Source organism: Biomphalaria glabrata, chromosome 3 (genome assembly GCF_947242115.1).
Source record: "Biomphalaria glabrata chromosome 3, xgBioGlab47.1, whole genome shotgun sequence".
NCBI classification, from domain to species: domain Eukaryota; kingdom Metazoa; phylum Mollusca; class Gastropoda; family Planorbidae; genus Biomphalaria; species Biomphalaria glabrata.
In genome coordinates this window covers 47530974-47554884 of record NC_074713.1, presented here as the reverse complement: position 1 = coordinate 47554884, position 23911 = coordinate 47530974, and the positions used below count along the sequence as shown (strand labels likewise).

The 23911-nt window shown below is 38.7% G+C and overlaps 1 protein-coding gene across 1 annotated transcript; it reads left to right on the top strand.

Annotated features, from left to right (window-relative positions):
* Positions 1-21508: 21508 nt before the first annotated feature.
* On the top strand, positions 21509-22669 carry LOC106059167 (uncharacterized). Its single transcript, XM_056023478.1, has 2 exons — positions 21509-21525; positions 21673-22669. The coding sequence occupies exons 1-2, from the start codon at positions 21509-21511 to the stop codon at positions 22667-22669; spliced, it is 1014 nt and encodes a 337-aa protein (XP_055879453.1).
* Positions 22670-23911: the final 1242 nt, after the last annotated feature.

The window sequence follows — 23911 nt, the reverse complement described above, 5'->3', positions numbered from 1 at the left end:
AAATATTAACAACAACAACAACAACGAAATTTAATAATCTCGGATTGGACCTGATCTCTAGAAATTTTTTGCATTTGGAAATAATAGCTACAAAAGTTTTAATGTAGGCTAAATAAATTAAACACGCGACGAGAATATATAAAATTAACGCTATGTTACTATCCAGTGAACGATTTGTCTGTGAACAATTTGTCCGTGCCGTGAACGAATAGTCGCGTGAACGATTTGTCGCGTGAACGATTTGTCGTGAACCAACTGTCGGTGAACAAGTTGTCGTTGAACAAGTTGTCTGTGAGCGAATAGTCCGTGAGCGATATGTCGCGTGAACGAATTGTCGGGTGAACGAAATGTCTGGTGAACGAATAGTCGCGTGAACGAAAAGTCGTGAACGATTTGTCGGTGAACGAAATGTCAGTGAACGAATTGTCGTGGAACCGTCCGCAATTTTTATATATATATATATATATATATATATATATATATATATATATATATATATATAGGGACAGCTACAGCTAGGATCCAAGCATTATTTCCGTTATTTTAAGCTATAAAAAATGCATATTCTGAGGTATCATAGTGCAATTATCCTGCTACTCTTCCGCAAAAAAAAATCAAAAACTAAATCTTCTATTCACTGGAGTCCAGCGACTGGTAGAAAATGGTAAAATGCTTTACTTTTGTAGTGGAAAGGAGGGGGGGGGGAACCACAAAACCACTTTTGGCTACGCTGATGAAATTTGGTTACAGTAGTTTGCTTAAGTTGGCTGCACTGGGGAAGTAAGTAAAGTTTCCCTTTCAGACAATGAGATCTGAGGCCAGTGATGGTTTGAATTCCTCCTCTCTCGGCTACGCCCATGTGTTTTATCATAGGTGTAAACTTAATTATATTCAAAATATATAAAGTTTGATAACGCATAGAAAACTGGATGTATGCTTTCGTAGGCTTAGATAATGTATTCTATTTATAGATCTACATGTATGTAGTCTGAAAACTATAGACACTACAATAGCAGCCTTAATGAGTTTCAAACGTTTTGGGATTACTTATAGATTACAGACGTTTCTTTAAAAAAAATACTTAGGTCCTACGCATTTCACGTGTCAATCTAGTCATGCATGTTGATCTGTGACTTAAAATATGCTAAATCATTGGTTTTTCTGCCTGACAACCCATTCTTTTAAAGTGGTATCACCACAAATACAAAACTAGGGGTCTATCGAGCCGTCATCCTCCTCTACATTGCTCTATGCCTCAGAAACTTGGATAGTGTACAGTTAACATGCAAAGAAACTGAATCACTACCACGACATGTCTGTGAAAAATACTGAATGTCAAATGGCAAGACAAAATGCCAGATACTGAAGTCCTTCAAAGAGCGGGTCTGCAAAGCATCCACACACCCTGATGCAGTCCCAGCTGCGATGGGCAGGACACGTATGCAGAATGGAAGACCACCGCATCTCTGAACGACTCTTGTATGGCCAACTAAGTGAAGGCAAGCGCTATTAAGGTGGTCAAAGAAAACGCTCCAGGGACACTCTCAAAGCTTCTCTGAAGGCGTTCAGCATAAACCCATCCACCTGGGAGACAGAGGCACATGACAGAGCATCATGACGTCGCGCTGTGAAAACCGGCGCACAGGTTGCTGAAGAAAAGAGAACAAAGCCGGCAGAAGAAAAAACGCCAGAGAAGAAAAGCAAGGCCAATGACACTAGATCCAGCTTGAATAGCCTGCCTAGTGTGCGGCCGAACATTCCGGGCTCACATAGGTCTCACCAGCCACACGAGGAGACATAAAACCCCAGTGCAAAGCCCTCGGCCCTCTGGATGACAAAGTGGTCATAATCGAACTACGATGGACGAACTATATATATATTCCTTTAAAAGATAAGAGAAAGCAGAACGGTTAGAGAGGTACTTCTAAAAGTGAAAAGCTCTTGCTTCGTCCTAGTACATTCTCAAAAACGAGATTTGTATATGAATATATTATTTAAAATATAAATGATTCTAAATCTCCTTTCATTAAATATCGGATGTGACAGCGCTATGTAAATTATTGTAATAATTTTCATCATCAATGATTTCATACTTGATACTAAGCATAAGTTTGCCGTTAATCATAACGGTATAAAATTGATTTAGATCTTGATTTATGTTTTAATTCAATAATATTTTTTTTTGTAAGCCTTAAGTGTAGTATTTTTAGATCTATGTTATTACAAATAAACAACAGGAGACTTACTTTTTCTTTTCAAATCGCAGAAAGTAGAGCTTTATACCCATATTGAGCTATGAATAAGTTGGGTGGTTTGCAATTTCGCGGCTGTGTGTATGTGTTTTGTTAAAGAGCTAATTGTCTCCCCTTTTGCCGCGTTATATCAATGTTTTCTAACTTATCCTCTCCCATACCTCTTTTTCGTTAACTTTCATGGAACCATCAAAAAACGGTTGTGGGAAGAAGCAAAACAAAAATAGGAGTGCCCTCAAAGGCCCATGCCGACCAGCAAAATGATCAGGCCAAACACAGTCTTGAAGACATCAAAGTAGTGTTGAAGGCCATGCCGCCCATGCATAGCAGAAAGTACGGTCTAACGTTTTACAAATGATAATAAGTACAGTGTATAGTGTAATTCTTAAAATTATATTCTTGTTGAATTTCAAACAAAATTAATTGTAATAATAATTTAAAAAAAAACAACAAGAAGAAAACACGTTCGGGCCTTTGTGTCTTGTTGCTGCTGTTACTTTTTTTAAAAGTTGTCTGCATTGATTTTTTTTCCTTGGTCGCTACCAGACCGGCCCATTTGGTACCGGCCCACCGGGCATTTGCCCGTTTGCCCATATAGCCAGTCCGCCCCTGGATGCATAATAATAATAATAATAATAATTTTATTTATAAAGCGCTGTTAACAAACAAAATGTAGGCTCAAGGCGCTGTAACAACATTACAAACATAAACACAACTGCTAGAATAACAGTTAATCTAAAAAAGTTTTAAACAAGTAGGTCTTAATGTTCTTCTTAAAAGTGGTATAGCATGTTGTCTGTCTGAGATCAATGGGGAGTGAGTTCCAAACCTTTGGTCCGTGAACTGAAAAAGCACGCAGACCGTAGCTTTTGAGGGAGAAACGTGGCACTACTAAAAGCGTTGAGTCCATTGAGCGCAGGGTTCTCTGGGGGACATATGGAGTAATCAGTTCGCTAAGGTACAAGGGCATCTCATTGTTATATATACACTGATGACAAAGTGTGGCGACCTTGTAATCGATTCTCGCTTTCACGGGAAGCCAATGGAGCGTGCGCAAGAGCGTAGTAGCAGAATCTTGTCTAGTTTTTTTAAGGACTATTCGAGCGGCGTTGTTCTGTATACGTTGCAGCTTGGCTATTTTGTCATCAGGTATACCTGCTAGCACGGCGTTGCAGTAGTCAAGGCGGGAGAGTATGAATGCCACAGCTAGCGTTTTTGTTGACTCCGTTGTTAAATATGGTCGGATCTGGCCTAATCTGCGCAGCTGCAGATAAAGACCTTTGCAGAGCTGATTTATGTGTGGGTCGAAAGATAGTGTTGAGTCGAAGAAAACTCCAAGATTCCGCACTACATGGACAAAAGGAACATGGCAGTTCGTGATAAAGAGAGAATCTGTGCTTTCAACTTTTGAGACATTGTTCCTAGTGCCAATCTTAATTATTTCTGTCTTGTCTTCGTTCATCTTGAGTTTATTTTCAACCATCCAATCGCTCACCCTTGCAACGGTACTACTGATTTTCTCTGCCAGATGCGACACCTCTGAGGGTACTGATGAATCGTATAACTGTGAGTCATCGGCAAAGAAATGGTATAAGATGCCGGTTGGCCGTATGACACCGCTGAGTGGATATGTGTACATAGTGAACAGTACTGGGCCTAGAACTGATCCTTGGGGTACTCCGTACTTCAAAAGTAAGCTTGTTGATTCCGTCCCGCTAACAACGACACTTTGGGTGCGTTCCGTCAGGTAGGATCCAAGCCACTTTAGGACGACTCCTGCTAAACCAAAAGTTGCAGAGAATCTGGCCATCATAATTTCATGGTCTAGCGTATCAAAGGCTGCGGACAAGTCCAGCATAGAAAGAATTGATATGTGGCCTTTGTCGGAATTGTGAAGTAAGTCGTTTAGTACCCTGACCACTGCTGTCTCTGTGCTACGGCACTTCCTATATGCAGATTGAAATTCTTCCAAGAGACAGTACTGTTCAAGATGAGAAAGAATTTGCACTAACACGATGCGCTCCAGAAGCTTTGACAGGAAGGGAAGATTTGAAACCGGGCGATAGTTTTTTAGACATTCCGGGTCAAGACTGGATTTCTTTAATAAGGGCCTGACAAGTGCATGCTTAAATTGCTGTGGTACAATGCCTGAAGTCAGTGAAGAGTTCACAATGTTGGTAATTGTAGGTACAAGCTCATCTAAACATTCAAGGAGCAAGGAGGTTGGAATGGGATCAAGGTCACATGACTTATTTGGCATCTTCAAAATAGTACTTTTGACATAATCTTCAGATACACGTTGAAACTCGCAAAAAGGAGTATTTTGAAAAATTGGAGAGTGGTCAAGCTGTGATGAGAGGGATGGCATGTCATTTCTAATCTGCTCAATCTTCCCAATGAAGAATCTATTGAAGGAATCAGGAAGTTCAGATAAAGGGATAGATGACGGCAAACATTATATATATATATATAAACCAAAGTAAACACAAAAGCGTATACCATAAAACGAAACAATTTTTAGACAAATAAATGGTAAAAACTCGCAAATGTATTTTCACTTCAAAAGTGATAAATTAGAAATCAAATTCCTTAGACGTCCTTATGGACTTCAAGGCGAACAAAAACATTCTGCGAAAAGATATGACAAACGATACTTTCCACAACTAAAGTTGGTAACCCATTACAGTTGGGTGGACTCAGGGGCGCCCTAAAAATCCCGAAATTAAAAAAAATCCCAGAACCAAGATTCGAACCCAGGACCTCATGTTCGAAAGCCAAGTGCTTAACCACTCAGCCACCGCCCTCCCCCTAACTATCCAGTGTGGTCATCGTCCAAACTTTCGCTGGATTACAATGTGAAACATAGATCACATGCCGTCTGGTTAGTTAGGCTAGAGAGTAGACGCCTGTGACACGCCAAGAGCTGACCCATCACAAAACAATTTTCACATTAGGCCAGTGGAGAAGGCGGTTCCTTTTAACACGAATCACACTTCTTTCAGAGGCGTGTCGTCGACTGTTTCGGGATTAGGGACTACAAATGACCCCGACCTGTCATGGACATCTTTAGGGTGCTGTTATGAGAGAGCTGATGTAGACTTGTGAACACGTTGGTATAATATTCAATTATTTCTTCTCCCCTATGACAGAGAACTTTGAATGAAAAGGATACTTTAGATTCTCTTGTATCGGTAACGTTAAAACTCTAAAGATTTATATTGTTCTTTCTCTTATTTTATCCTTATATTATTACTTACTTGTACTAGCTAAAATACAATATAGGGAACTGTCACATCAGCAATTTTCAGCCCTTTACCCCCACCCCCACCCCCGCATAAAAAAAAGGATGCGATGGCTGAGTTGTTAAGCTGGTTCCGGATGTAATTTTTAATTTCAGGATTTTTCGAAACACCACTGAGTCCACCCAACTTAAGCTGTGAACGTAAACATAGAGTTGAAGCTGGGTGCTTCTTGGCATCATCTCTCTTAACGAATATTACTTTGCAGACTTCACTTCTATAAACTTCTATAAACTTCCCAAAAGTAAATGGACTTTTCCATGTGAAGTAGTCCTTGTACCTTTTTTAAGCACTCATATCTTTCCGCCTGCTCTTGTCCCCAAAATTCACCAACGAATTTGACTCGGAAGGCTAATGACCTGGATGTAAGAGGGCTAAGACTACATCGCGTAGTGATTTTTACAAAACAAAAAAAAAATGCTAATATTGTTAAAACATCTATCAGCGATTCTCCCGCAAAGCCATCAGACACAATTACCCGCGCCCCGTCTCTCCAGACCACACCTTTGACATCAGATTTGTGACAGACATTTTTTTTCTTTTACACTTGAGCGTATGCCAGCGCGTGCCCTTGTGCGCGCATGCGCGATGGGGTTCTGTACAATGAGTGCGGTACACCACTTGAAAAAATCCATTGGCGGTAACCTCTCGAAGAAGCTCTTCAGGAAAATGAAAGCAATGGAAATCAAAAAACAAAACTGACTCTCAAAAAATGGAGAGCGTTATGTAAGGAAATATAGCTCCAAATCTGTATTTCGCTTTCAATTACAAAAGGCTAGCGTGTGAAATTTGCATGCAAATCGAAAGTCCCAGGACACAAGAGCTCCATTCAAGAGCCCGCGACTGGACATTGCCGCTAATTACGGGTCAGGACGGTTGACCCTCTGAATGCACGCGCGTGCGATGAGGGTCAGGGGTCACTTGTGGGCGTGGAAGTGTGTTATGACTTCTGTCATACAAGATTGCCGTTTAAGACACCACTGGCCAGGATGAATGAAGTCCAGGATTTAGAGTTACAAGTTCCGGTGGCCAGAAGAGGTCGTCAGAACAATATAAGGAGCTTTCTTTATCGCAATCTGCTCTGTAAAGGACCAGAGGACTAGATTTTAGATTAATTACAGTTAAGACTCGATAACTCTTGCTAATAATTTTTTGTCAAGAGGTAAAGAGATTTTAGGCAGTGTATTAGATGATAGATTCTAATGTGGTACCTTGGTTAGGCCAATAAAAGAATATGCATCCGCTGTTTGGGACCCCTCAAGGAAACATTAAGAAACTAGAACAGACACAAAATAGAACAATGAGATTCATAACAAACGATTATTTACATTTCATTAGCGTAGCACCTTTATTATAAACAATTAATTTAGAAACCCTTCAGGATAGAAGACTCAAAAGTAAAGTAACAATTATACATAAAACACTGAACCATAATCTTCAAATACAAAAACAAAATTTAATAAAATACGCAGAAAGACTCAAAGATGAAGGCACTTTCTTCGTTCCAGATGCTAGGACAAATTTGTATAAATACTCCTTCTTTCATAGTGTTATTAGAGCATGGAATGGGTTGCCTGAGTCAGCCAGGAAAACCAATGACTAGGCAGAATTTAAGTCATTGTTTAACATGCATGACTAGATGCATGACGCGTAGGACGTAATCATCTTTTTTTTTCCGAAGTAACGTCTTCAATTTTATAAAATAAGATAAGATAAAGTACAAATGTTCGTCTGAGGCTTGGTTGTTTGGCAGGTTTCTAAGTTTATCAAGGACAGCTGGTCTTTGTACTGGCCACACGGTTTGATTGTTACTCGTTAGCGGTCCAAGCATTATTAAGGGGAGGTATCCCTGAAAATCTTATTTTTGTTATTTCTAAAGCTAGGCCTTTGAAATTTGTTATGGTAACATATAATGATATTCTAAAATAAATAATGCTAAAAAAGAAATCTAAATCCTCTAAATTGGTACAACATCAGAATTAAAGATTTAAGTATGTTACATTTTTTACAAATTTTTGAATTTTTAGTATTTTTTTAGACCTAAAAAACAGGATAAATATTAATTAAAAATTTTTTTTTTTAAAAAGTAAATAAAATATTGAAAAAAAACAACATTGTACAAGTAAAGTAAATGATGTCCTTAAGAAGTGTTTCAAATTTCATCAAAATCTATCAAGTAGTTTAGGAGAAATTCCTAATAAGGCACAATGACATGTGCAAAAACTAACATTTTGAGAAAAATGAGTTTCAAGTATAAATTTTATTAAGATTTTGTCTTAAAACCCTTACAAAAACATTAAAAAAACATGTTTTAGACACAGATTTAAGCAATAAAAATGATTGTAATGTAATGAAAAATGATTGATCTACTTAATTATGTTATTAGTTAAAAATCGATATCCTAGACCTAAAACTCGATTTTCCTTAGGGATACCTCCCCTTAATCTACTTCACATTCACAGCAGATTCTTTGATTTCACAATGCATGTCGCTCACATTTAAAAAAAAATATTTACCAGAAAAGTTTTTGGTTTTGCAGCAAAGCGCACACCTTCACACACAACATCTTGACACACAGCTCTCTCTCACACACACATTCTTTACATCTTTACACACATAACATCATGGCAACAGTGGCGTAGCAGCCAAGGAACGAAAGGGGGCTCATTGCGCCCGAGCCCACGTCCAATGGTATCCCAGACAAGCTCGTGTAGAAAAAAATGTAAACAAAAACAATTGTGACTTTAAAAAATTAAATGTTTTCACTTCTTACAGAATTTTAATTAAAACCATTGGATGTTAATTGCTCTTTAATTGTATTTCAGATATGTCGGTCTGTTAATCAAAATATCAAAATAACTAAGCAATTACTACTCATATTAATGAAAGTTACATAGACACATGGGAAGTCATTAAAGGAAGATAACTCAAATAGTCATGACAGCATTTTATTAACTTTATACTTTTCATAATATGGAAAATACTGTTATAATTACTACTACCAATAATAACAAATATGTAACAAAGTGAACGTATCTTCCTAGATAAAAATTGTTTTTTTTTCTTTCTGTACATATTACGATATATATTTACCAGTTAAGATACACCAAATAGTTGTACGAGTGGACAGTGAATTCAATTCCTGTTGTTTACAAATACAGCATTTAGAAATGTTTAAAAACAATAGTTCTGCAATCCTATCTACCTTCGTGATATTACATGTATTGTATGTAGCAGTGCTAATACTCTTAAAGATCACAACTATTCCAATTATTACAAAGCTTTTATCAACTCACTCTCTCTGTCTATCTGTCTGGTAAAAGTTTGTACACGTTATTTCTCCCACACCTAATTTTGGATCAAGCTGATATTTTGCACAATAATTATTTTTACCTGACAAAACAATAATGAATTTAAAAAATCAACAACAATAAATTAATTAACTATTGGTTATAAATTATTTTGTTTGGTTTCGAAAAAGGGGTAGAAATTGTACTTGATTGATGTGGTGGTTTAAGTTAAACTAGCCCCTTTTATACTTTGTAGGTCGCCATTAAAGTTTCAAAGTTAACAATAGATAACTATAACAACTTTTATTTTTATAAGCAATTCGCTGGCACAGTGGTTAATGTGTTAGCTTGAGGGACTAGAGCCGTCGAGTTCGATTTCAAGTCTTTCAACTTTTTTTTAATGCATTTAAAAAGCAATCACGTTAACATTCACGGGATACCCCTTTCCCCCCTTTTTCCCTAACTGGTCCAGACAAGTGATAGGATCATATCGTATTGAGAAAGCTAAAAGCATGAGATTGCGTTAAAATTGTGGTAAAAATATTTCTAATCGCCCAGATTTATTATTGTTAATCTAGATATATTACAAATTTAATAACATAACTGATCTTAACATATTGATACAACTAGGCCTACTCTTAATATAAGCTTTCTTATTGTTTTTAAGCGTGTTTTTTTTTTCTTGTTTTAGAAATTCATCCTTGGAAACTGACCTCCAGATCACAAAAGACTTTCTACTGAGTTGGATAAACAACGAATATAACAAAGTCTTCAAAAGATTTCGCTTCTAGTGAAGTTGAAGTTGTATAGCAGTCAGGACAATAATGCTGTCGAAAGTCTTCAGGACTTTGTATTTGTTGTCCTGAGCCCGTTAGGACAATACCTACAGGTTCCTATACTTGTGAGAATCTCTGAAGATTCAGATTCTGAATTTTTGCAAGTTACATGTTTGAACAATGACATTGACTTTTCAAATGACCCCAAAGTTCTTGCGTACACCAATGAGGAACTTGTGAGCTTTATGTATTGTCTGTCTAATGTATTGTTTCCATACATGTTGTGTGTCTTATGTATTGTCTGTCTTATATATTTTCTGTCTTATGTATTGTCTCATTGCCTGTCTTATGTATTGTTTGCATGACGTTTAGTCTGTCTAATGTATTGTCTGCCTTACGTGTTGTCTGTCTTCTGTGTTGTTTTCTTGGATATGTAGTCTTACATGTGGGTTCAGCTACACTCTACTAACGTCGTATTCCTGAACCCAAGCAGAGCTTGGCACACAACATCGTGACACATCTTGGCATGCAGCACTTCGAAAGACAGCATCTTGACACACATAACATCTCGACACACGTCAATGACACACAACATCTTGACTTATAAAATATCTTGACTAACATTATTGGCACACAACATCTTGACACATAACATCTTAACACACAGCATCATGACACACATCACATACGCCACACAGCATATACGCCACATAGACACACAACACAGTGATACACAACATAGTGATACACAGCACCGTGACACACAACACCGTGACACACAACACAGTGACACACACCACCGTGACACACAACACAGTGACACACACATATAACACTTTCACACACAATTGAACAAACAAACAAAAATACTTGCAAGAGTTCATTACTTTTCACAATGTAAACAATATTGATGGTATAACATTAGGTCTATTTATCTATTGTCTCTTATTGGTTGAACCAACTTATGTAGCCTCTTCCACGCTCTTCTCTCCCCCCCCCCACCCCTCCTCCCCTCCCCAAATCAAAGCCTAGACATCTCCATATGTTATGGTTAACGCAAAGATAGTTTTAATGTTATGATGAAATCAAATGAATCTAGAAATGTTATCAACAAAATAAAACTCTGATTTAATCAAACCTAAAAAAAAAAAAAGGATTTCATATTTGAATTAAAAAGCTAGAAATAAATTGAGTTTCCCTCATACGAAACTTTCTATCTGCTTTTAATTTGGTTCAATTTTTGGAGTCTTAAAAAAATCGATTGCAAATTTTTAAAAAGTATAGACTATATTTTAGATGCATGGGTAATAGAATTGAAAAGTTTTATTTCAGAAAATTAATATATTTTATTGAAAGACAATAAAAATTGGAATAAAACTAAGCGAAATGATATGTGAGAAAGTTTCAATTTATGTTTTGTTTTGTTCTTGTCTCAGCTTCATGGAAGTATATGTGATTGTGTGTATGTCGCTATGTTGGTCGTGTGATTGTGTGGGGCTATGTTAGTTGTGTGATTGTGTGTTTCGCTATATTGGTTGTGTGATTGTGTGTGGGGCTATGTGGGTCGTGTTATTAAGTGTGTCGCTATATTGGTCGTGGGATTGTGTGCGGGGCTATGTTGGTCGTGTGATTGTGTGTGTCGCTATATTGGTCGTGGGATTGTGTGCGGGGCTATGTTGGTCGTGTGATTGTGTGTGTCGCTATGTTGGTCGTGTGATTGTGTGGGTGGCTATGTCGGTCGTGTGATTGTGTAGGGCTATGTTGGTCGTGGGATTGTGTGTGGGGCTATGTTGGTCCTGTGATTGTGTAAGGCTGTTGGTCGTGGGATTGTGTGTGTGGCTATGTTGGTCATGTGATTGTGTGTGGGGCTATGTTGGTCGTGGGATTGTGTGGGTGGCTATGTTGGTCGTGGGATTGTGTGTGGGGCTATGTTGGTCATGTGATTGTGTGGGTGGCTATGTTGGTCGTGGGATTGTGTGTGTGTGGCTATGTTGGTCATGTGATTGTGTGGGTGGCTATGTTGATCGTGGGATTGTGTAGGGCTATGTTGGTCGTGGGATTGTGTGTGGGGCTATGTTGGTCCTGTGATTGTGTAAGGCTATGTTGGTCGTTAGAATGTGTGTGTGGCTATGCTGCTAAATAAGTTGAAATCAAAGTGGCTGTCGTGTAGAGCTACATTCGAAACACAGGATCCATGATTCCAATCTTAAAAGTTGCTAGGTGTGTGTATCAGTTAAGTGAAAAGATGATTTTTGAGACCAGCAATTTGTTTGTCGGTTCAATATTAACTACTTTAAGCCACTGGTGCCGCCGGCCCGCGACACGTACGTATATGGTCGCTAGGCCGAAAAAGGTTGGTTACAACTGGTCTAAACAAAAAAAAAAAAACAAAAAAAAAAACAGGCCTTGCATCTTATTACAGTAGTTACGCTGAGGTGGTCAATAGTAGTCGAACTGAATTTCAATCTGATTGGATCAATAAAAATTATTTTATCTTATCTTATCTTAAAATTGTTTTACTGAAAACATTTGAACTCTTTCTCTCCGTAATTAATTTCCACGGAATTATTCATTTAGCTCATTTGTAGCTCAGTGTCCTGTTATTATCAAGCTTCAATAATGTTTTCGTTTGTTATCAGAAAATTTGGTATAGAGTTAAAGGAAATGCATGCTTTTTTTTATACATAAAACAAAGTAAAGTTTATAAAATGAAACATTAAATTTAATGAGGCCAAATCAACGATGGTATTGTCTATTAGGAGAGAAAGATTTTAAAACACGTGATTGAGGGCACCGAGCTGCCTCAGTCATAAAGTCAACGCAGTACAAAAAGAAAAAGTTGATGTTTATCAAATCGGATATTAACCCATTGTCTACGAAGTAGACGAAGGCATAAAGAAAACATTCTTTTTTTGTACAATTCCTTTCTATAACTCATAACTTCGTGGAACCTGTGTGGGCTCAAAACTAATAGAAAAAACTGTACACGGATATCGAAAACGATTTCCTAAAACTTTGACCGTTGGTATCTATCGTTGGAAAAAGGACTACTTGCTCATTGGCCAAATCTTTGGTTTGATCTTTATCATTTTTATAAGTACAAAAACAAAACAAAAAAAAATAATTCTAAATTTGGCAAGAGAACGGGAAAATATATTAAACGGTCTCCGTGTATTTCCACATGTAAGCATTATTTATTCAAGAGTTATCTTATGTTATCTCATCTTATATAATACAGACCTTACTTCAAAAAAAAAATTGATTACGTCCTACGCGTTATGCATTTAGTCATGCATGTTAACCAATGACTTAAATTCTGCCAAGTCACTGATTTTCCTGGCTAGCTCAGGCAACCCATTCCATGCTCTAATAGCACTAGGAAAGAAAGAGCATTTGTACAAATTTGTCCTATCATATGCAATGTGTGGTGCTCTCTCATTTTTGTGTCTCTGAGTATTTTATTACATTTTGTTTTTGTATTTGAAGATTATGGTTCAGTGTTTAATGCATAATTGCGACTTTACTTTTAAGGCTTCTATCCTGAAGGCTTTCTAAATTTAGTGATTTTACTCTAGTCGAACATGGGTGTACTCTTGTTATGAATCTCACTGCTCATAAGTTTAATGAATTAATGTTCAGGAATATTATGGTATAGATCTAAAGGCCTATTATTGTCTAGTAGATCTATACATTCGCTAAACCAGGATTCTTTCTGGAGGGGTTAGGGGGTGGGGCATGTGTCTAACATATATTATTGATTAAAAGAAAACTAATCGATTTATAAGTTGTATAAAGTGTTGTTGTTTTCTTGCTTTAAAACTAAGTTGCTGCCTTCAAATTTTCATGATTTTTTGTTAGCTATTACTAATAAATGATTACATGAGCTCGGAGATTTAGAGATTGTGGAAGTTGACGAACATTGCATTATTCCCTATTCATTGTGATACTTCATAAACAACATCGAGGCACGGAACATTCTTATAGAAGACTAGTCGACCCGCGGCGTAGCATACGCTGCTATTAGCCGGAAGTATTCATGTAGGCAGCGTATTGTTGAGCAGAGTGTATGACTGTACTTCCGTGAGTAAAAACAACGGACAGGACGTCGCCATAGTAATCCCAATGTTGGTAAACAAAGCTTACAGCCATCTTGCGAAATTCGAGAGCAGTAGTTTCGTCGTTGACATTTTTCCAGATAGATGCGACTGATAGAAATAAACAGTTACCTGATGCAGAAATTTCGACTACATTGAAAGACCTGTAGATTCCACGAAATATATGTGAAGCGGGGTCCATGGTTAGAAAACGAAGGGCAATACGAAGGGACAAAATCAAAACAAAGCTACAGAAAAAAACATGCAACTATTTTAATGACACCAGATTTTGACGTGTGTAAAAAATACACACCTAAATGTAGTCAAATATAGAATGTATTTTAGAAAAATATTACTTGTTCTCCCCCCCCCCTCATTTTTTTCTTAGCCGTGCTCTCTGGCGCTGCGAAAGTGTACGTAGGATAACTCTAGTCCGACTTGCAGAAATAAAGAGTTTATTTTCCGTAACTTGTTCGTGGTGTCCCGCATGGTCAGGTCACGAAGATAATTATATTTATATAGATTTTTGTTACCGGCCAGGTGCAATACTGCAGTAGACTTACCGTAACATTGGACAATTTTCGTAAGGGTCACTGCAATGAATGTTTGCCTCCCTTTAATGAATCACTATCCTGGAAACACCAGAGAACGTGAAACTCACTGTAAAATAATAACGATAATAATAACAATAATAATAATACCTAAAACTCAATGTTGTGGACAAGTGCCGAAAATGTGGAAATGTGGGTGAGTCAATGGAACACATAATGGCAGGATGTTCAGCCTTATCAGAATCTGCCTACCTAGGTCGCCATAACCAAGTTGAAATATTAATACACCAACACTTTGCTTTGACACATAATTTGATCAATGAAAATAATTTTTCTTATTACAAATACTCGCCACGAGTGGATTTAGAGTCTACTAATCACTCATTAGACTAGGATATGCCTATTTTGACTTACAAAACGGTAGATTTTAATCGCCCTGATCTGCTGTTAATTGATGGGAAAACCGCTACCAATACTGACATCGCCGTACCACTGTCTCAGGATATAAGAAAAACTGAAATGGAAAAACAACGAAAATACGGGAAGATTGAAGATTAAGCGGTTATGGAAGTTATCTACAATAGCAACATACCCTGTTGCTTTATCAACCGAGTGGATAATGACAAATGACCTCACAGACACCTTCAAGGCCCTTAACATTCCTAGGAACATCTTCGTTGCCTGTCAGAGGGCGGTACTGCTGCAGACCTGCCACATCACCAGAAAATTCCTCAGTGGAAACTGTTAAAGGGACTACGATGAATTTTGTTTCTCTTTAGCGAAACTCGACCCTGGCAGCGCCAGAGAATGACTACCCGTTCATTTATAACATAATAATAATAATAATAATAATAATTTCCTTCTCCGTGGTCAAAGCAGTGCACAATCTTATTCCCTATGAATTTGAAGATGGCTATCAAGTCCCACCTTTGCTTTGATGGATAAATATACTAGAGGAAATCCTGCTTTATAAACGTGGACTTAAAGTAATATAGTGGAGATATGTTGCTTTTACGAAACATTTAAAGTCAGATATCGACTTGATTAGTGTACTTATTGCTCTGCTCTTCATTTTTAACCGTCGTCCTTTGCCGCTATTCAACATTCCCTGACAATAAAGATTAGGAGGGGAAGCAAGATCTCTAAAGAAGTCCAAGAAAAAAAAAAAGGTCCAAAAAGAAAAGTGTCCCCCCTAAAAAAAAAGTGTTGAAGTCCTCGTGAGTAGCCTCCCTTGTTGAAATGTTGATTAGTGGACACGGACCGAGGGACATCGGGGACCAGCGCGCATGCGCAAAGCCGTAAATATTTAATCATCAAGCGAGCTTCTGATTTCCCGCTAAAACCGACAGATGTCATCTTGGGGCTGGCCTGGTTCTCTCCCCCCATGGGACCCCTCCGGAGTGCTCATTACAGCGCCGATGACGTGGAATGGGAAACATGGCTGAACAATTCGCGGGGCATTGACGGCCTAATTGCGTGCTCACCTTTCCAGAGGCCCCCGTGTCTTTCAGAGAGGAGAAATTCTAAACAATGGGGGCCCAGAGAGCGTTACCAGAACTGAACCAGCGGACGAGAGTTGGTGCCAGACTGTTGTGTCAGATTCTTGCAGTAGAACTCTAGTGACAGAATGGTCGAAGCTGTATTGCGGTGCCCAATAAAATCTTGCCTTACATATTGGAATGTTTAACTAAAACTTAAAAAGAAGAAACACATAAAAAGTACTTTATTACTGTATGCAAGTGTATTCAATGCTCAAACACTTAAGGCAATGACCAAAGTAAAATATGACTGCACCAGAGACCGGCTACTCGCAGACAACTGTGCCCTAAATGCCTCAAAACGAAGAAGTCCTTCAAAAAAGCCTGTTTCTTTTCGCCAACGCCTGCAAAAAAAAAAAAATATTAAAAAGACAGAAATGTCAAAATAATTGGCTCAGTACCCGGTTTGAACTGAATATTTTTGTATTTATTTTTTTTTTTAAATTATTTTATTATATTCTAAGTTTTATAATTGAGGTATTGTTTTTTCTAAAAAATGTATTTTTAAAAAATGTTTTTCTTGTTTTGTATTAATGAGTATACATATTAGTCTGTTATATCATATGCATTGGTTGTGCAGAGATCAACTGTATATTATTTATCCTTATATAAATATGGATCTATTCAATTTATCTATTGTATTCGGTCATCTTGCACATGCCAGGCTCAGAATTGACCCCCTGGAGATAACGACCAAAAGACTTACATAACAAAACAAAAACCTTTTCAGCTTGAGAGCGAGAAAAACAAAAGGATGAGCTCTTCAAAGAAGATAATTACTTTGAACAGTGAAATGAACTTCTATTCAAGTATTTTGTTCTTTTTTTTTCTCCCTATAGTTTAAGACACAAGGGGAAGTAACTTGTTCAAACATATTAGCAGACGACTTTTTGAAAGCGCCACACAGATGTACAGAAAAGAGCGAGGATTTGAAACGGTTGGTGAATAAAGAGCTTGGGCGTAAGAGGGAAAGGGACAGGGTTTGAAACTTGAGTGTGACAATTACTGATGGTGACAGTTCGCCATATCGAGAGTGGAGATGTGTATGGAGATAAAAGATTGAGAGAGGCGAGTGATGGTAACGTCTTTCGCAAACAGAAAATTAGGTGAAATCCACAACAGCGGTCATCGGAGAAACACTCTCGTCGTTTATACCCAAGCTATTTGCAGGATGTAGAGAGTCTATCGCTGATATGTCCATCGTTCTGATACCATAACTTGACCTCTGCTGAACAGGTCAAGTATAAAAAAAAAGTAAAGTTCCCATTTCAGACCTTGTGGTCTAAAGGGCAGATGATGTAAAGTTCATCTGTATCTTTGGCCAACGGTTAACGAGAAGGGTGTCATGTGGCCAGCACAACGACCAACCAACTTTACTAAAGTCAGGTACCCATTAGAGCTGGGTGGACTCAGGGGCGCCCTAAAAATCCCGAAATTCAAAATCCCAGTCTTCACCGGGATTCGGAGGCCAAGCGCTTAACCATTCGACCACCGCGCCCCCATAGGTCAAGTATAGCAATATTTAAACTAAACATGTCTGGCCGAGTAGCATAAACTACGTGGCTACCTTTCACTGGGGCTCTAGTTCGAATCCCGGCTCGAGTTGAATTGTATTTGGTGAGCGCCTAAAGGCAGCATGATAACCTCCTATAGAGACCCTCCCCAACGGGTCCACACACAAAAAAAAAGACAGGACGCTAGCGCTCTGAGCAAGTTATAGCTTGAAATAAACGCTATACTATTAAAAAAAAAAAAAAAAACAACAAAGCGATCTTAAAAATAAAAATTCAGGCTGATGGTATGGCCCAACAACACCTTGTAGGCGTATTACTTAGCGTAGCCAGCATTTTTTTTTTTTTGGGTAGGTGGGAGGGTGAAAAATTATTTTTTTTCGACCCTTTAAACTTACTTTGTTAATTTCCGTTACAGCTAGTCATTTTTTTTTTCTTTGTTGAAGGAATGTCTTTTGTAACCTAGAATAGGTTATTTCCGTGTCTAGTGGAATGATACCCCTACCTTGACAGGGAGTTCAGGCGGCGCCTTCGACATACGGAGGTCACGGTTCAGGGGAGTGACGATAGCTTCCCCGCAAGCGACGTAGCGCTGTCGTCAAGCGGTTTTTCCTTTATTTTGAGTTTTAAAAATGCATTTTCTGATGTCTCAAGCGGCTTTTATATATTAGAATGTGTGTGTGTGTTTCTGTTGTGACGGTGGTGAGAGGTTATCTATGCAGTGTGAATGATGCAAGATGAGCGGCATTGTCGTCAGCTGTCTTAGGTAGGACAGACGTGTCCAGATTGACAGGGTGAAAAGACGCGTTTTTGTAGTGAGTTAGATTTTGTTAAAAATACCATTTTATGTTATTACTAAATTCTACTAGTCTATATTTATTGAATTTTATCTTAAGTTGATTTTGTCAATATTTAATATAAGTTATATTTAGCTTTGTTCATCAGGAAGTTGTTCAAGGTATTTCAAGTTTAACAAGTCAAAATATAATACGCTAGCGGCGGTTTAGTTGTCTACCAGAAGTTTGGTGCTACAAGTCAAACTATAAATACACCTACAGCGGTTTAGTTATCTACCAGAAGTTTGGTGCTACAAGTCAACGAGCGTCAGCAACACATGTACTACTATTCTTCTAACAAAAAGAGTGCAATTATGAAATCTGCTATTCATTGCACTTTAGTCATGTACTTTAGTAATCTGTTTAAAAGCAGCTTAATAAAACAGATCAATATGTCAAATATTATATGGAGCCGGAGAGTTCAAAAATCATCCTCTTTCCCTGGAAAAGGCCATGCAGTTACGTGACCATAGTTTGCTTTAGTTTTTCCTAAGCTCGCATTTTCATCGATTTATTTTATTACTGGTAGGAAAACATCTATCTGTGAATTAATATTTTTTTATTTTTTGGGGGCAGGGTGTGAATAAATATTTTTGGAAGGGGCAGGGGCGAAGAGGTGAATATTAACCTCCCCACCCTGGCTACGCCCATTGGCGTATTGTATTTATTAACTTGACAAACAACGACACAGTGACACACATTGGAGTAAAAGCCGTATATACTCTTTTATAAAGAAAAAGAACTCAATTTGTATACAAATATTTTTAGAGTTTCAGTATCAGTGTTAAAGGATGATAAAGACATCTTTCAGTTCACGTCTGCTTGGACACATCATTCGACATTGTCACGTGTCTCCGCTTCCTCCCTATTATACCAGGTACATGCAAAAACAAGAGGCGCGATGGCTGAGCGATAAAGCGCTTGGCTTCCGAACCGAGGTCCGGTGTTCAATCCTGGTGAAGACTGGGATTTTTAATTTCGGTATTTTCGGGTACCTCTAGTCCACCCAGCTCTAAAGGGTACCTGATATTAGTTGGGGAAAAGTAAAGGCTGGTCGTTGTGCTGACCACATGACACCCTCGTTAACCGCTGGCCACAGAAACAGATGACCTTTACATCATCTGCCCTATATACCACAAAGGTCTGAAAGGGGAACTTTACTTTTACATGCAAAAACATCTTAGTCAACCCAGCACGGTACCATCTACATCAGTCAATGTACACACTCCATAACACAAGCAAATAGCAGCTTACTCTTCTGTACACTAGTATGATAATCTCCAAGATAAATATCTAAACTGGCCACGATTATTATTATTATTATTATTATTACTTTTTTTTCACCAGTATTTTTTTTTAAATTTTCAAGCCTTCTCTTTTAATACTTATTAGCAATATTTTAAAAAATAAAATTTAGTTACGATTATGCTGTATGTCATTCAAATCGTTAAAGCCGTTTTCGAGATCGTGTCCACCTAGTTTGTTTGTTTTTTTAAACCGAAGAAGAATTTGCAAATAAGAGGAATTGTAAAAAACAAAGATCCAAATGGATGGCTTTCTATATATAGCATATAGCAGATGATAATGACGTCATGGTCGTAGGCTGAGCAAATGCAAATTCGTCACCGAGTCTAAGACGCGGGTCAATATATGAAAATACCTTATATTAATTGGTGTGAATCGAATGGTAAAGACTATTTAAAGCAGTAAGGTCAGATCTTGGTTAGTCAGGGCCATTCATCTTAACCCCCTCGAGGGTCCAGTCACGACAATGAGGAGGGTCAAATAAGCTTCATCTAGAATGGGTGGGTGGGGGGGGATATAAAAAAAAACCCATAGAGGTCTGGAAGGAGCCGCGATGGGGAATAAGAGAAAACCGTTAGATGGAAATGTTATACTGTAGAAAAATGAACAGTGCGCATTCGGCCGAGGGCCTAATAAGGCGAAAAAATGGACGCGTAATGGAATTTCGTGTCGTTAGAACAGAAGACGAGGGACAGTGATGAGAAGAGAAATTGCCGGGTAATGTGGAGTAATAGTCTTGCTGGCTGGACACGGTGACAACTCTGGCTCCGGGCAGGGGGATCCTAGTGTTCGGAGGGCGCAGGAGGGTAAGACAACGCGAGGATGATCCAGTCTGCGGGGGTCATCGTCTGATTGGCAACATTTGTCCCGTGGATTAAGGGGAATCAACCCGCGTCAATGCGTTTTCCGCCTGGGTAAAACCTACGTCGGAGCCGAGGAATAGAACCAATTTTAGGCAATCTGGCAATCCAATGGCGCCAAATTGCAGACGTAGATTGGCTGCCCACTTTAAAAAAAAAAATCTGGGGAAAAAATCACGGAGACCGTCCATTGCCTTTCTCCGAGAAAAGAAAGTTTCGTAAAAAAAAAAAAAAACTTTTAAAAAGTACTTCGAACTTTCAATGACAGACAAGTCATGAATATTTTAATAAAATAAAATTTAAAAAAAAAAGAATATATTCAAGAAAGGGCAGTAAGAAATGAATATTTTATTTGAGCCATATAATTATGATCATTCTTTTTAAATGTAAGTTTCGTTGATTTCATTAATATGTCAAATGAAAGAAATTTAGATGGAGTTCAATTTAATTTTAAAACATGAATGTGTTTAAATTTCACAGCACACAAAATAACAGAGTTATATTACAATATGAATGTATGAATATTATGCTATACAATAGGAATACAATACAATCTCGAGAATTATTGCGATTGAAACGTTTAAAGAATTAAATAATGGTAAATATCTTTCATATAGAATTCATAAAGTATTAACACAAAACTATAAGACATTAGTCTTCTGCTTACTGGCGTTCAACTCTCACTGTGGTAGTTGAAATATTGTTAAGATAAGCTGGTGGATTGTTCTTGCTTTCTGTCTGTCCTCAAGACGTATCACCGCTAACTCAATCGCAAGTCAACCCCATCTGCTAGCCCCCCCCCCCCCATTCTTCTCTCTATATATAAAGCAATGCTTTTCAAACTTTTACTTATGACGCTCTCCCCATCTGACAAACAAAAAAAAATAATTGCCCCCTCACCCAAATTTCGTTAGCTGCTAACCGGTGGGTTTGCATCGGGAGGTTTGCAAGCTTTTTTCTGCGTTCCGAGCTTCAAAAAGTCATTCTTCTGGTGACTACAACCCTGATTGGAGCCAGCCTCCCCTACCGTACGGGTGAAAACGGTCGCAAGAGTAAACGATTAGGCCAAACGGGTAGTGAAACATAGTGCCTAGGGGGTGTGAGAGTATCCCCATTGCACTGCCTGGGTTTGTAAAAAGAACTCCCACGACCTTGTCAACAATCCAGACGCCGTTCTTCAAGGGACCGTTTCAAAAATGGCGAGTCCTGCACTGTTAGCCTGGAATAAATATTTTAAAAAAGGAAAAAATGCAGTGGTTCCCAGTGTGTTCGGCCTTCGGCCGCGTCTCTATTCCGCGAGACCGGAGCGACCGAGTCACTGGAAATGACAATGTCAATCACATGTAAGACCCTCTTCCAGACAGAAAACTCTGTTCAATCAGGCAGAGGTGAGGAAATCGCTAATTGACCCAGAAGTTAACAAGAAATGCACAAAAACTGTCCTACGAAACACTGCCAGGAAAACTGTCGCCCAGTACCCAGCTGACTCCATTAAAGTGTACACAGATGGTTCCACGAGAGAGAACCTCGGACAAAAAACCTCTGGGTATGGTGTGGTGGTTCGATTCCCTGGCTCGACCGAGAACGATGAGATTCTAGGTACGTGTTCTGGCAGGAGTAATTACGTAGCTGAAATGGTTGCAATTCAAAATGCAGTAGAGTACATTGAAGAACGACTTAACGAGAAAACAGCACAACCCAGTCCTATTGTGCTATTTACAGACTCTCTGTCGAGCCTACAAGCCATTGAAAGCCCTGCTGATACGCTCCCGGAACCACTGGCAAAAACACTGGCGTGCGTGGGACGCCTCCAAGAAAAACACGAAATTCGGACGACATTCCAATACGTACCTGGACACGTGGATATGGAAGGTAACGCGAAGGCTGACTTATTAGCCAAGCTCGGCACAAAACTGGACCCTGTGGACGAGCCACAGACTTTTGAGCAGGCGCGTGCGATAGTGGACGAATGGGCAAGAGATAAATGGTGTAAAAGCTGGGAGAACGGTAATACGGGAAGGGAAGTCTGGCAAAACTTAAAAGGGCCCTCAAAATCGGACGAATGGTGGCAGCTAAATAGGGAAGAACAGGTGACAATCGCTAGGTACAGAACGGGACACTGTCCAATTGGTGCCTATTTTGCTAAATTTAAACCAAACTTCGATTCACGCTGCAGGCATTGTCAGGACGACGTCGAAACAGTTAACCACATCCTTTACGAGTGCGCAACACTACACCCTAAACATGGCCATTTGAGTGAAACAAAAGCTGGTTTGCATGAGGAGCTGGCTCTGTACGGAGACAGAGAAGCTTTGAGAAGAACTGCCGCTTTCCTTGTCCGTGTTATCAGAGAATAGAGTTCTCAACACGGTGCCCTAGTGCGATGAGACTTACACGGTGAGAGGGAGCTCTTGGTCGCTTTTGCTGGCCTAGAGTTTCACAAGCCTAGGCTCAACTCTTGCAATTTCAACTGGAGACGGCCTTGCTACAACGCACTATTTCTTCTAATTAAAAGAGCTGTGGTAAATAAAGTCAAATTAAGAATGGGTCGGACAGGACGATACTTCAAAGACGATAATTTTGTTTATTCGGGTGGACTAAAATGTTCGCACTAACTGTATTACTTTAAAGTGTATATTGAAGTAGATAGATCCGAGACTTGGATTGTATGAAACGTAATATTGAATACCCACTACTAAGATCAAAATGTTTATAAAAGCACCCCCATCTCATCCCTTCCGCTAAGATGAAGTATTGTTGTAATAGATTTTTCTTTGATGTATTTTACAAATCACTTACTAAAGTTGCAAAAATTTTTGTTGTAAAAATGTTTGACATATTTCGGACGTTCCTTTAGAGTTGAAGATAATTCATTTCCTAGTCCAAACCTCCCGCAGGACCACGGGGAAGGCAGTGGGCAGGGTATGAACCCTGGACCATCGCGACAACCGAACGACAATCCAGCGCGCATAGCGCACGACCAGGCAGTTATATGAAGTATATAGCTACACTCAAGTCTATTATTAGGTCTACGGCTGAAGACTCACTTCACATAGTGAACGTAGATGACAGCCAGTGCAAGATCTGAGATGATCTGCGTAGTGGTTTCCAGATCAGGCAGTTATCTTTACAGTTTTCTTTTAAATGGGTGTTCTGCAGCCCAGTGTATTGTTCTGGCCTCTTGTATGCACTCAGCATTCGTTGGTAACACTACACAAGGACATGTTTAGCTAGATCTTTCAACTTAGAAAACAAAAAAGTAAAGTAGCAGCAGGTGCTTCAGAGTTGAAGATAATCTACTCCGAGTTTGTTTGTCAAATGTTTGACATGTTTCAAATGTTCCTTCAGAGTTAAAGCTAATCTACTTCGAGTTTGTCAAATATTTTACATGTTTCAAATGTTCCTTCAGAGTTGAAGATAATCTACTTCCTAGTCCAAACCTCCCGCAAGATGACTAGGGACGGATGACGACTGAACGACATTCCAGCGAGCAAACCTCAAGATCATGCAGCATAAAACACTGAACAATAACAACAAATTCAAAAACAGAAACTAAAAAAAAATATTCAGAAAGACACAAAGATAAAGACACATTTCTT